The sequence below is a fragment of the Hylobates moloch genome, unplaced genomic scaffold (assembly GCF_009828535.3).
Source record: "Hylobates moloch isolate HMO894 unplaced genomic scaffold, HMol_V3 SCAFFOLD_1, whole genome shotgun sequence".
NCBI lineage: Eukaryota > Metazoa > Chordata > Mammalia > Primates > Hylobatidae > Hylobates > Hylobates moloch.
In genome coordinates, this window is record NW_026652276.1 from 229,623,262 (window position 1) to 229,637,380 (window position 14,119).

The following is a 14,119-nucleotide window of genomic DNA, read 5'->3' on the forward strand; positions in this document are numbered from 1 at the left end:
CAGGTGGTTATGAAATCAAAACGTTGGCTTTGACTGGTGAAGCTTCCTGGACTCACTCTCGCGCCAGCACTACGTCAGGGAGCCGAGGTTCTCTTGCTTTTCAGGTACCTGCTGGCAAATTGGACCATGTTCGTGACTGTTAGAAGAGTTATTCCACTTTGGGAGGCTGAGGTGGGCGGATCACCTGAGGTCGGAAGTTCGAGACCAGCCTGACCAACATGGAGAAACCCCGTCTCTACTAAAAATACAAAAATTAGCCAGGCATGGTGGCGCATGCCGGTAATCCCAGCTACTTGGGAGGCTGAGGCAGGAGAATAGCTTGAACCCGGGAGGCGGAGGTGGTGGTGAGCCAGGATTGCGCCATTGGACTCCAGCCTGGGCAACAAGAGCGAAACTCCGTCTCGAAAAAAAAAGTTACTCCTCCCTGAGAATGGAATGTTTGCCCCAGTGTGTCCCAAGGAGAGGAGGTCCTGGGCCATGGGCATGCACACCCCACCCTCTCCTCCTGGCACAGATGTAACCACATCATGAGAGCCCTGGGAGCAGTCCCCCCAGGAACCCTGTATGTCGCCTGCCTGCGCCTCAGTGTAGCTTCTTCCTTCTGTCTCCTTTGCCGTGTCACTCACTCCCCAGCCACGGTCGGGGATGCTGCTTTGCTCCCAGTAACTTTGTTTTCCTCATAGAAGCTTCAGGTACCTCACAGGTTTTGCAAGTGATAAATCTTGAACATCCTTAGCACACCATACCTGTGCCCAAGTGCAAGTTAGCCAGGTGGAGGGAAGGCATAGCTAACAAAATAAGTACAGGTTCCTGGGGTTTCTCAGGAAACTCGGACACCTGACAGGTTAGTTTAAAAAGATAGGGGCCAGGCACGGTGGCTCATGGCTGTAATCTCAGCCATTTGGGAGGCCGAGGCGGGTGGATCACAATGTCAGGTGTTCAAGACCAGCCTTGCCAACATGGTGAAACCCCATCTCTACTAAAAAGACAAAAAATTAACCGGGCATGGTGGTGCGTACCTGTAATCCTAGCTACTTGGGAGGCTGAGGCAGGAGAATCACTTGAACCCTGGAGGCAGAGGTTGCAGTGAGCTGAGATCGCGCCATTGCATTCCAGCCTGGGTGACAGGGCAAGACTCTGTCTCAAAAAACAAACGGAGGGCCAGGCACAAGATAGCTCACGGCTGTAAGCCCAGCACTTGGAGAGAGCTCAGCCTTGTGCAACATAGGGAGCCTCCGTGTCTGCAAAAATTAGCCAGGCTTGGTGGCACACATTTGTGGTTCTAATCACTCATGAGGCTGAGGCAGGAGGATCACTTGAGGCCAGGAGGTTGAGGCTGCAGAGAGCCAAGACCACTGCACTCCAGCCTGGGCAACAAAGCAACCCTGTCACAAAAGTTACACAGGTTAAGTAAAATGGTAATAAACCCAGGTCTTAATGGTTCCCACACTTTTTTTTAGTATATCCCCTTTTTCAGACAATCTAGTGAAGAGTCCCAGTATAGAAGCCAGGCAGGAGGCAGCTGGTGTTCCGAACTCCACCTCGCCCTCCACAGGACAGCCCGGCAACTGCCCTGTCGCGCCGGACTGGGAGTAAAGCTCACCTCTTGCTTTTCCTCAAACCAGTCCATTGTTCTGCCTGTGAGAAAAGCATGCTGCAAAGGAACACCACAGACCTGCCTCAAGAGCCTGTGTATTTCAGTCCTGCGAATGATAGGAAATATTGTCATGAGTTTGCTGGTCTCTTCAGTTCCTCCGGGATCAAGCAGGCACTTGGGTAAGTCCCTTGGTCCCATGGAAATTCCTCACAGTAAGCGAAGGTGAGCTGAGTGACGGGCGAGTCAGGAGTTCACCCCACACCTTCAGATTCCTGGCCTTTACCTGCTCCCCTTCGCACTGGGTAAGTGTATCATGTTGACTGGTGTGAAAGAAAAGGCAATTCAAGACCTGTGTTTAGGTCCAAATGTCCCTTATGTGTATAGGTTGACTGCATTTCTTTTGGTAAGACACGGAAAGGGAGACATTCTCTGAGGCATTTCTTTTTCAGGACAACTTAATAAGTCGCTTAGAGGCAGAGAGTCCCAGGCTTCTGGAAACCCTGGGTGTTCAGTCCCTATATGTGGGCAGCATGGTTAGAACCCAGGAGGAAGGTCACATTCCTCCCAATTCTCAAGCCCTATTCTCCTTGGACAAAATACTTGTATGGGCACAATTGGCTTTTTGTTACTAGCTGTTAATTGTGAAAATTGTGGCCAGGCGCGTTGGCTCACGCCTGTAATCCCAGCACTTTGGGAGGCTGGGCGGCGGATCACTTGAGGTCAGGAGTTCAAGACCAGCCTGGCCAACATGGTGAAACCCCATCTCTACTAAAAATACAGAAATTAGCCAGTTGTGGTAGCACACGCCTGTAGTCCCAGCCACTTGGGAGGCTGAGGCAGGGGGATCGCTTGAACCTGAGAGGCAGAGGTTGCCGTGAGCTGAGATCGTGCCACTGCACTCCAGCCTGGGCGACAGAGCAAGACTCCATGTCAAAAAAAGAAAAATAGTTTGTAAAGAACCACCAAGTGCAGTATCACTGAACTAATCCAGCCCCAGAATGCTCACATTGTCACTCTTGCTTTTACCCTTTCTTGAAGTATAGGGGAGCCTCTCTGTAGAACACCAAACATCTGGGGCTATTTGCTGCCAAATCCTAGTGGGGTTCTACAGTGTGGTTGTTACCACTGAGACCAAGGCTTATTATCTTGGAATCATGGCCAAAGAGGTTGGAAACAGTATCACAGCAACAAAGGTTTAATCTATTGACAACTTTAACTCATATTTTATAAAGTCAGTATTTTACCCCCTGGGTTATAGAAAAATTCATTGTGGTTTAATCAGAGCTGGGCTGTGCACTAAGACCAGATACACAGGCTAAGTATGTATCGCTGTGGCCTAAGGGAACAAGGGAAGGGAGGACCTTGATCTCAGCGCCTGGGAGGGCAAGTCTCCTGGTTGGGCTCTGTTAAGCATGGGGTATAGACTCGGAATGCTGGCCAGGCACACCACATGACAGGAATCTGAAGGGTAAGAAACAGTGGTTACAGGACCAACAGGAGCCTGTAATGTAACTTACCTTTACTGACAGCATTTTAAGATGCTGCTCCTTGATGAATATTGGTACCTAATTTTCCTTTGAAGTTTAGAATTACCACCCCCAGTTGGAAAACATGCTTGCTGGCCTTCAGCTATTTGAACTGAATCCCCCTTCTAATGAAGACAGCTTCTTGTTTGTAGGAATCACAGTCACTTGGCTGCCCAGGCTCATTTTTCATACCGTCATCGTTCCTCTGTCCAGTTCATGACCCTGTCCAGGAGCAGCCCCAACAATGCCCTTGCCGCAACAGGTGAGTGTGGGCCACTTCTAATGCCAGGTATCCATGTGGAGCCCTCACTGGGATTGTTTCTATCAAGGGATTGGGCGGATAGGCAATTATTTCAACTAGTTCCATTAGGAATTATTTAACAGAATACCGTTTTCAAAATGTTTACATTTTGGATCCAGTCTTGATGAGCTATCTATCTACAAGCTTAAATGTGTGGGTTTACATTATTTGATTTGACTTTTGGTGGAGTTGCTGAACATCTTGGGCAGAAGTGGAAGTGAGGACCTGTCACGGATACTTATGGTGAAGACTGGAGATGGGATGAACCAGACAATAATGAAAACCTAGCACAGCTTCTAGGTGCCTCTAACTTTACCCACAGAAGTTAGTCTGTGGGTGAGGTCCTGCTTATTGTATATGTCAAGCCTTGTATTAAGTAGCTGATGAGCTTAAAAAAAAAAAAAAAAAAAAAATGGGCGGAGCAGCTCACACCTGTAATCCCAGCACTTTGGGAGGCCGAGGCGGGTGGCTCATTTGAGGTCAGGAGTTCAAGACCAGCCTGGCCAACATGGCAAAACCCCATCTCTACTAAAAACACAAAAATTAGACAGGCGTGGTGGCCCGTGCCTATAATCCCAGCTACTCATGAGGCTGAGGCAGGAGATTCGCTTGAACCTGGGAGGCAGAGGTTGCAGTGAGCCGAGATCACGCCATTGCACTCCAGGCTGAGTAGTGACAGAGCAAGACCCTGTCTTTAAAAAAAAAAAAAAAAAAAATCACAAAAAACCTCAATGTTTTAAGAAAGTTTATGAATTTGTGTTGGGCTGTATGCAACCGGCCGTCCACAGGCCAGGCAAGCCTGATAGAAGGTTATATCAAATGGGTTATTACGTCAAGGATTTCTGTTCAGAAAATCTGTGTTCATGGAAGTCACTGAAGAGGCTTTTAGAGAAGTGCCATTTCAGATCATGGTATAAAAAGCTTGCTGTGTATTGAGAATACACCAGACAGGGCTCAAAAACTACTGCTTTCAATCAATGCCACTTTGTCTTTCCTATGCATTTGGGGCTCTGGTACATTGAGCTCACTGGAGGCCTCAAGGATCTGCTTCCCAGCTGTTCCTCTGAGGATGGGTTGAGGGCTGTAGCTGAATGAGCCATGTCAGCAGGTACTTTTGAGCCCAAGTAACCTTTGGGGTCTCATGAACAGGCGATGATGAACAGATGGGCTCCATTCGCCTGTGCCTAGGCAAGGCCATTGAGCCATCTGGAGAATGACCTAACCCAAACAATCAAGTAATCGCCTCAGGAGATTGATGGCTGCCCAGTTTGCCCAGGGTCCTGCCGAGAGCCGAGTGGAACATGAGGGCACCGAGGGCAACAAGCTCTGAAGTGGATGGTACCATTTTCTGGGTGAGAGTGGAGATAGTTATTTAGACGTAAAATAGATCGGCACTGTCATTAAGAAACCATGGGACGAGGCTGAGGGGGGATCTCCTCAATCCCAAATCAAGTGGCAAACTAACTTTAGGACTCGAGTTGCTGCGCCTGTGCAGTGATGTGTCGGAGACCTGATCCCGCAAATGCTGTGGAACTGGAAAGCAAGATGAGTGAATTTAATCAGGTTTCACATTAATACTATCAATCAATCCCATTGTAAATAAAAATCTAACAACTGTAGAAAAGGCAGCCAAGTAACTGACAGTACGGGCTGGTTTGCAGCGGGTGTCAGGGTTCCCATGATGATGCTGGTGAACGTACCTGGGGAGGGTGCAAGAAGCTGAGACCAACCACATTATCATGAGGCATGCAAGGCACATGTTTCCTTGATGCTTTCAGAGTTTGTGATTTTTACCTTTGAGAAGATATAAAACTACAGTTTGATTATACCTATCAATCACCTTTTGTGATTGATAAAGTAGGCAAGGAATCCCAACTTACATTGTGTTTCTAAACAATTCTATCTAGACTAATGGAGTTTAGAACTAGGTACGTTCTTAAAAATAACCTGTCTACTCTGTCAGTTTATATATGGGTAACAGACTTGGCGGTTAAATCACTTTCTCCAGGTCGTACAGCTGACTGGAATGTACCCACCCTGGTCTTGTCTGTAAGATCAAGCCCTTTACTGGGTAAGCCCTCAGGATGCACAGCAGTGTTCTTCATGTCTTCCACATATTAACAGGCAGTATTATTAGTTAAATCAAGATTCATACAAAGACACTAAAAACCCACAGAGTTAAATTTAAAAGGTTTTTGCTGAGCAGTCCTAAAAGCAGTGACTGACACGCTATGAGAGAGGACTCCACAAGGACAAGTTCAAGTATTCTTTATTCAGAGTTGAAAAATGTACCACACTGCATTATTGCAAAAATTCACTGGTACAAAACACTTTGCAGCTGGTGAGAAGGCAATAAAAAGTTGATTTTTAAACTCATTACTATAAATTATTCTTACAGTACTTTGCAAATTCAGAATTTCAAACTGCATTTTCTTTTTCTAAATTGCCCACAGTACTCGAGGTTCCTGAAGCTAAGGCAGCTGTTTCAGAGAGGAGGGGGAGGAGGTAGCAGATGTCAAGGGATTTCCATTTCTCTTTCGATGCCGACATACTTCAGGGCATCAGCCTGGCTGTATCTGAAACAACAGGAAGGAGATGAGATGTCCGCTGGATGGCCACCCATCCAACAACACAACAAAGCCTGCTGAAGATAGTGGGTGCATTAAAATGTCTTAAAAAACCCCATCCAATTACACAGCTGCCTGCATAAGGGCACACTCATAGAAGGCAATGCATAGGTCTGTGTTGCTGGCCATTTAATTGAGACGCTGCCAAGTTCTGAGCAAACCTGTCTACAAGCATTCCCAGAGCTTGACCACCCTCCCCTATGCCTCTGAAGCAAGTGGCCCCAGGAAGGCTGGTCCACATCAGATGTTTAGGCCTGACGCTGGAAAGGCAAAATAGAACCATGGTCTGGAAAAAATGATGACCATAGCAAAGAGGGCCAAAGAGCAGCCCGCCAGTTGCTCCCCCAGGTGAAGAGAGAACTGGAGTGCAGCAGACACCCAGAAAGGAGCACAAGAAGCCCACCATGGGGGGTGAGGCCACCGGGTCATCCTAAGGAAGCTCCACCCCACACTCTTCATTCAGAGCCAGCCTGGAGTGAAGGCAGCGGCCTTTGCTAAAGTGGGCCCTTCACTCAGACCCTGTCTGCCTCACTGAGAGCTCTTCGCTGTGCAACGGCCATTAAAGGCCAGCCTGAATATGCAAGAACACAGTACTCAAAGACAGCTTCCGGATGGGATGTACACGGGGCCACAGGAGTTCATTAAGTAGACAGTCATCTGACTGCACCTAAATCTGTATTCAATGGCTGACTTAGATGTATTCCACAGAGCTTGACAGTGTTAACTGGCAGCCTAATGCCTAACCACACGGATACCATTGGTGGCCCACATGTCCCAGGCATCCCCACAGGGTGATCAGACAGCGATTTGCCAATAGCACCTTATAAAATGGTAATGATATGTGTAATAAGTATTATAGCAAACAATAAATTAAGTAGATCTAATCCATAAAGATATACATAGTATACTGTCAAGTAAAACCATGTTGCAGAAAAATCTACAGGACAGTGTGATTGCACTCATCTGGAAAACGCTCCACGAGCAAGCATGCAGCATGCGGCATGGTATGAGAAGGTCTAGGACTCACCCAGCTGTCAACAGCAGGGTGAGAAATGGGGCTTTCTGCATGGATTTTACTCTATTTTTAAAATAAGCATGACTTGTATAATAAATAAATGGATAATGAATACATAACAGGAAAGTGTAACCTAATTCCCCACTAATGCTCATGGCAAAGTGACCCGTCAAAAGAAGCAAAGAACTAAAAACCCTCCTTTGTCCAGAGTTCACAATCCAGTAGAAAAAGCCCTTAGAGATCATGCTAGAAATGTACTTTACCAACCTGTAATCAAAAAACAGCTCTTCGCCAGTCTGGATGGCTCTCTTGGCAAAAATACCTATCCTGTGATCACCGTTAACCATCATAACTGGAAAGAGACACACTGGTGTCAGTGAGCATGAAGACAGGCCACAGGGGGTTAACTGACTTGTTCACATAACAAACAACTATCCCAGAAGTATTCAAGTCCATCATCACAGGATTGAAAAGGGAGTTCCGATTCTGACGTCAAAGGTACCTACCTTTTGCATAGCAGTTTGGATTTACCGAATGATTTGCAAAACGAATTTTATTACCCTTGCGGGTTGCATCCACCACAAAATCTAAAAAGAAAAAAATAAGCACAGCCCAGTGAATAATTTCAGTTATAAGTAAATCAAGTTATTATGATTCTGTAAATGCAACTGGTTACAGTTCTTCAGGGTTTGCCTGCAAAAGCAAATAAATCATTCAAGCAACTTCACTCAGTAAGAAATGACATTTGGAAGAACACACTATTGTTCCAGGTTAAAATTAATCACCTATAATTCAAGATGGTATCTGATTCAAAAGCTACTAATTATCAACTATAAACATATATTACTGAGCAAAACATAGCAAAAAAAAAAAAAATCTGACAAAATTCTTCCAAACATCATAGGCATTTTCACATTTAAAATTAGTTTTTTTCATTATGTCTATAAAGCATTCACAGAAAAAAACCTATTCTACTTGTTCCAACTAAGAGTTTCTCTGAATATCTTACATGTTAAGCCTACCTCCATTTCCACATAATCCCACCAGAAACATCCCTACACAGCCTTACATTCTACCCCAGAACATCAGCTATGAAAGCAGCTGCCTTTCCTCTCAGTCCTTTGAGAATATCCAGGGGAGTCTGGAAGATGGTTCCAAGTGCAGTGCTCCTCCCCTCCTTCCCCACTCAGAGGCACTGACTGGAGGAGGTGTGCTGAGCTGCCTGAACACAAAAGGTGAGGTGAGCAGCAAGAGCACAACGTCCCCTTCACAGCCAGATGCTGGGATAGCGCCACCCACAGACAGCCGGGCCTCCACAGAGGCGGTTTCCTGCACATCTAGTCTATCTGCTCCCTGAGGAACTCCTTGCTCCAGTTCCTTTCAAACAAGCAGCCCCCCATGCCTCTAAGGAGATCCTCCTTCCGGTCACCTCACTGACCTCTACCCTCGTTTCTGAACACTCGGCCGGCAGAAGGCTGCCACATGCAACTCAGAGGAACTCACTGCCTCCCAGCTCTGAAACATACCATTGTTCAAGTTGAACAGAAAGCTGCACATGTATTTATCATACACTTTCCCTCTTCTGTCAGCTTCATCTTGAGAAATAATCTAAAAAGAAAGACATGGGAGAAAATTCTTTTGGATAAAGGTGATCAAGCCTGACAGAACACACAAAGGCGCAGAGTGAATACTGGACCTTCTGGAGAAAACCAACAAAAAGGGTCACTACAGCCAAGTTCTCCTTCCCATTCAGTCTGCACGCTGATAAAGAATAACTGTATGTACTAAGGACCCCAGCTCAGAAATATTTCCACATTCTGAAGTAATTATCCTTGGAGAAAGTGAGGAACCAAAGTCTTTTTGCTGAATTTTTTTAAAAAGCCAGCCGCAGTGGCTCACGCCTGTAATCCCAGCACTTTGGGAGGCCGAGGCAGGCAGATCACCTGGGCGCGGTGGCGCATGCCTGTAATCCCAGCTACTCGGGAGGCTGAGGCAGGAGAATCGCTTGAACCCGGGAGGCGGAGGTTGCGGTGAGCCAAAATCACGCCATTGCACTCCAGCCTGGGCAACAAGAGCGAAACTCTGTCTCAAAAAAAAAAAACAAAAAAAACCAAAAACTATTTGGGTGAGGTGGTTCCAAACTGAAGCTAGGCCTATGATTTTTTGGTAACTCGACAATTTAAAAGGTGAATAACTAATGACGTTATTTCCAGGTCCTTATCAACTAGGTTGTGGATTAAGCAGGATACGCTATGGTAAAGCTCTTGTTCTCCCTGTTGTCCCTAGATGAGAAAAGCTAAATGTGGCTAGAACCAAGCAATCCTGTTTTGTTTTGTTTTTTCCCTCCGAGACAGGGTCTCACTTTGTCACCCAGGCTGGAGTGCAGTGGCACAAACATGGCTCACTGTAGCCTCAACCTCCCAGGCTCAAGCGATCTTCCTGCCTCAGCTCCCAAGTAGCTGGGACTACAAGTATGCACCACCATGCCCAGCTAATTTTTGCATTTTTTGTAGCAACGGGGTCTTGCCATGTTGCCCATGCTGGTTTCCAACTCCTGAGCTCAAGCGATCCACCTGCCTTGGCCTCCCAAAGTGCTGGGATCGCAGGAGTTGGCCACTGTGCCCAGCACAATCCAGTTACTAAGCATGCAAATCCACAAACACGCAGAAGTCTAGGGTGAAAACGCAGTTTATGGCAATTCATTTCCAATCAAACCCACAGACTTACCTAATAAAATCAATCTAAAATAAAGAAAAGTTAGTATATACAATGCCCCCTGAATACAGGTCATCAGTGCCTTACCTCTCCACAGTATTCTGAGATGAATTCATTTTTCTGCACAGGATCTTTGATAAAAATCCCCCAGCCTGCCACATCAGATGGTGCCAGCAATAGATGCTAGAGAATAAAACACAATCACATAATCAAAAAAGGAGGGTGAAGATGGACTGGGGACAAAGGAGACTACAGAATGAAAACAAAAGCTATCACTTTAAATCCTCAGACCTGTTTGTTCTACGGCAGTAATTCAGCACACAGCTTCAGTCAATGTGAAAGCTGCTGAGAATGGCTAACTATGAACATTATATATGTTTTCCTTATACAGCAGATAAGAATCTCTGTCTTACAGAAAACCTTTAGGTAGTGTTGGTCCTCTGCAATGACCATCGTTCAACAAGGTGCTCTAGGCCTGCTGCACTTTTGGCTTCCCTGTTTCTTCAGCCCTTGATTTCCTCAAGTAATTCACTTTCAACCTGAATTTAATATAAAGACACCACCAAATCACTCTTCCTCTCCATACCTTTCCCTCTACTTCCCCCAAGTGATTCTATTAATAGTTATTCCATTTTCAGCCCCAGGACACCCCCTGATTCTTCACTGGGGTTGGTTCCCTCAAGCCCATAGCAGCTTGGCTTTGGATTTGTTCTTCCGCCCCACCTCCTCAGGACAACACAAGAAACTACCGGGAGGTGTTCTCATGATCTTGTCAGTCCAGGAGGCTATTTTCAGCAGAAATGTCAAGATGATCACTGCTGTCAATTATGTATTTAGGGATGTGTTCCCATACACCAATTTTTCATCACAGCTCAGTATTATGCTTTCATCCAAAATTTTCTTGTGACCTTTACAAAGGCTTCCTATCTGTTCCTATTCTGGACCATCTTACCACTCACCTGTCAGGTGAACTTCCCAAATAGCCTTCTGATCAGAAACTAAATTAGCTAAATACTGCTATGCAAATGAAACCCAATTGGTAAAAAGTATTTACATAGTTTAACATTTTTAAGAGTTAAAAAAATGTCTTACAAAGAGGACATGTCAGTATGAATAGAATTGCCCACTTTCTGAACAAAGTGAGGAAGGAGTACAATGGTAAGTTGTTTGGGGGGGAAATTGAGATTTTTAGGTCTGGGCGGGTATGCCATCGGAAACTGAACCAGAGTCACTGTGATCCAATGACCTAAATGGACATATAACTGCCTAGAGTAAAATGATCTAAATGTCTAACAGAAAAGAAAAAAGTCACAGCTAAAAACAAAAATAAAAAACCCACCACCCTGCACAGCTCTCTGCCATAAACAGACTTTGGTTCAAGGACACAAACAAAACCAAGAGAACTTCAATGTTTTGCCTGGAGCAGAATTTCTGGTAGAAGGGGACTTGCTGGTAAGAAATGTGTTCTCAATTATAAATAAATGGTCCAACAACAAAGATAGGTCTACTCTACACCCCACATATACACACACACACACACACACACAGAGCGTAAGAGCAGGTTAATGGGAGCCTGCAGGATTTGATCTCCTGCTCCTTTACAAGTCTTGTGACTTTGGGTTTCCTTACCCGTAAAATGGGGTTAGCACTTATTCCTCACTCACAGGGTTAGGAGAATCAATGAACGAATCCACTAAAGCACTCAGAACAGCCTGCTATTTTTACATGCTTAATAAATGTCAGCTATTATTATAAAAAGAACTGACTGAAGAAAGAACTTATCATCTGCCCTAAAAAAAAAAAAAAAAAGATACGAAATTTCCCAAATACATGCTGCTGAAGTGTCTTTTGCTCAATCATTACTTCCTGGCTGATAGAGTTAAATCACCTACATACAATTCCCCAGACTAAAAATATATATTTCCTAGCTGGGTTTTTTTTCAAGGTTATTAAACAAACAGAAGTAAGTCTATAAAAACCTGCCATGGGAAATTTTGTCTTTTACTCTACATAGCAAGGAATCTATAAATTCTCTTTGATGAGAATGAGTCTATATTTTGATAGAAATCACCATTTATTTGCATTAAGGATACTAGATAAACTACTAGTTCTATTAACTAAAAGAGAAATTCAAATAATCTATTAAACAGCTAGAAAAAATACCTCTTATTCCTAAATCTGATACCATGAATGGCTACTTCTCAGAATGTGCTGGTTTCTCCTACTATCAGTGTACAGTGCTCTATATAAAACTGAAGAGACTGCCCAAGGGTGCATTACCCAGAGAAAATCATCAACACTTTCTCATCAGTTGCACCTTTCAAGGATCACTTTTACTTTTTGCTCCAGCTAAATCATCTAAGACAATCCTGACGTTTGCATCACTAAACAGCTAACTACAAAAAATCTTCCAGAAGCAACTTGTTGCTCACCTTTTTGGAGCCCCGCTGAATACTGCAGTTCTTGCAGGACACATTTTTACTGTCCCAATGGTCAGCGGCTCCACAAGTAAGACAGAGGTCAGGGTCACACTCTCGGACAGCCAGGTAGCACGGGCACTGCTTGGTGTTGCACTGTGCTTTGCAGCGGCATCCCGGAAAGCGGTTTTGACCTTCAGAGAGAGATTTGGAGGTTCTTCACTCATCACCATCATCACCATATGCAAAAACTTGCAGAAAGATACATGGCAAGGGCTGTACTGGGCATGTGACTGACTCTCAACCCTCACAACCACCTTATTACCCTACTATATAGACAAGGAAATGGAAGTATTAACAGCGAAGTTATAGCTGTTTGCACTGAAAAAGACCACCATTGAGTTGTTTTTCCATTTTTCATTTGTTAACTAGTGGACATATTTAAAGTAGGTGTGAATAAAGGGTCTGGATGGAACAATATCCATGGTCCTTGACCATTCTAATAGCCCCTGGTTCTAAACACTCCCTTAATACCCAAGCTTCATGTGCAGTCTCATTAAACAATTATAAAAATCTACTATGTTTACACTACATTCCTTTAATCTGAAGACTAAAACCCTCCTAACTCTGACAATTTCTGGTGCCCAAAAATTATTTGGGTAGCTCCTTCTAGATTCCTCTTACAATCTGTGCCAACCTTAATACAACTTAATTTAAATGATCAAAGAAGAAAAAAATAAAATTCAGGTTCCTTTAATACAACTTTGCCTGCCTCACACACATAGACACACAACACCCAGGCGACTGACTGGCCACTGGCACAGGGCCAGGTATGGGGCTCAATAAATACTTGTCAAATTGATGAGTTTCGTCAAGTAAACAAGGGAGTGCTCCCGTGTTCTTATTTTTGATTTTTTAAATTGCTAACCAAAGACCTATTTAGTTCTCATGCAATTGCATCAAAGCAACAAATACTTACACTCTGAACTACATTGACAAAACTTTTCACAAAAATTTTGTGCTATCACACAAGGGCACGAACTGTCACAAGGCTGCCGTGGATGATCACAGGGTTGATAGTTGTAAACATGGTTAGAGGAGCCGTCTGAGTAAAGATAACATCATGCAGGCCAATGAATCCAGGGAGATGGAAACGATCATACACAATTAACACGAGTACATTCTTCCCTACTACCTGTGGAGTGTGGCTGGCCTGCCTTTACTGAATGCATAACATTACACATATTCCGGTTTCCAAAACGATGGCAAAAATACTCTCCCACCCCCAAGTGCTTATGAGTTCCATCTACAGCACAGCTACATCTCAGTCCCATCCCAAAGCACTTCTCCTTCAACTGACTCGGACTCACACCTTCCAGTCAGCCTCCACTTTACAGAAGAGAACTGACTGGGGATTCATCAGTAGACATCCTCCATTCAAATTGGTTTAACATACAGAAGGCAATTATATTAGAATAACCCAAGCTCTAATCCAGTTACTATTCTAAAACAAATGAAAACAAAGCAGACATTGTTAAGCTAATAATGAGGGGAATGGAAAGATGCTAACCCTTTTTCAGCTGTATCTTTCTGCAGTGTGCAGCCCACAACCTGCAAAAACAAAGAAAATTAAACCAAACTTCTGCGGGAAGCTACAAATCCAACAGAGAGCTGCTTAACTGGATCTATCTGTGCCATGAATACAGGAATGCGTTAAAGCCAAGAGTCATGCCCTGCCCAGTTTATATTTGCCATCAGTTTGAAGCAACTCAAACAGCTTGATGGCTCAGGCTGCCCTAGGTGTGGCAAGACGTCATTTCCTGTGTTCATCCATGACTCCTAGTCAGAACTTCTGAGCTCCCAATGCTGCACCAAGCAGCAGGTGTGTCTGCCTGTTGATTTATTCTGACGTGGATGACAC

At 44.5% G+C, this 14,119-nt stretch overlaps 1 protein-coding gene across 4 annotated transcripts in view; it reads right to left on the minus strand.

Annotated features, from left to right (window-relative positions):
• Nucleotides 1-5,675: 5,675 nt before the first annotated feature.
• The window catches only part of EZH2 (enhancer of zeste 2 polycomb repressive complex 2 subunit), a 76,040-nt gene continuing 67,596 nt past the window's right edge, over nucleotides 5,676-14,119 (minus strand). For all 4 annotated transcript variants that reach the window (XM_032762064.2, XM_032762065.2, XM_032762063.2 and 1 more), the window contains 8 exons: nucleotides 13,769-13,809; nucleotides 13,178-13,303; nucleotides 12,214-12,392; nucleotides 9,869-9,964; nucleotides 8,593-8,674; nucleotides 7,573-7,653; nucleotides 7,334-7,418; nucleotides 5,676-6,000 (listed from right to left, as the gene is read on the minus strand). In XM_032762064.2, coding sequence (XP_032617955.1) covers nucleotides 5,940-6,000; nucleotides 7,334-7,418; nucleotides 7,573-7,653; nucleotides 8,593-8,674; nucleotides 9,869-9,964; nucleotides 12,214-12,392; nucleotides 13,178-13,303; nucleotides 13,769-13,809 — 751 coding nt within the window. In that variant the 3' untranslated portion in view covers nucleotides 5,676-5,939. The remainder of the gene's footprint in view (nucleotides 6,001-7,333; nucleotides 7,419-7,572; nucleotides 7,654-8,592; nucleotides 8,675-9,868; nucleotides 9,965-12,213; nucleotides 12,393-13,177; nucleotides 13,304-13,768; nucleotides 13,810-14,119) is intronic.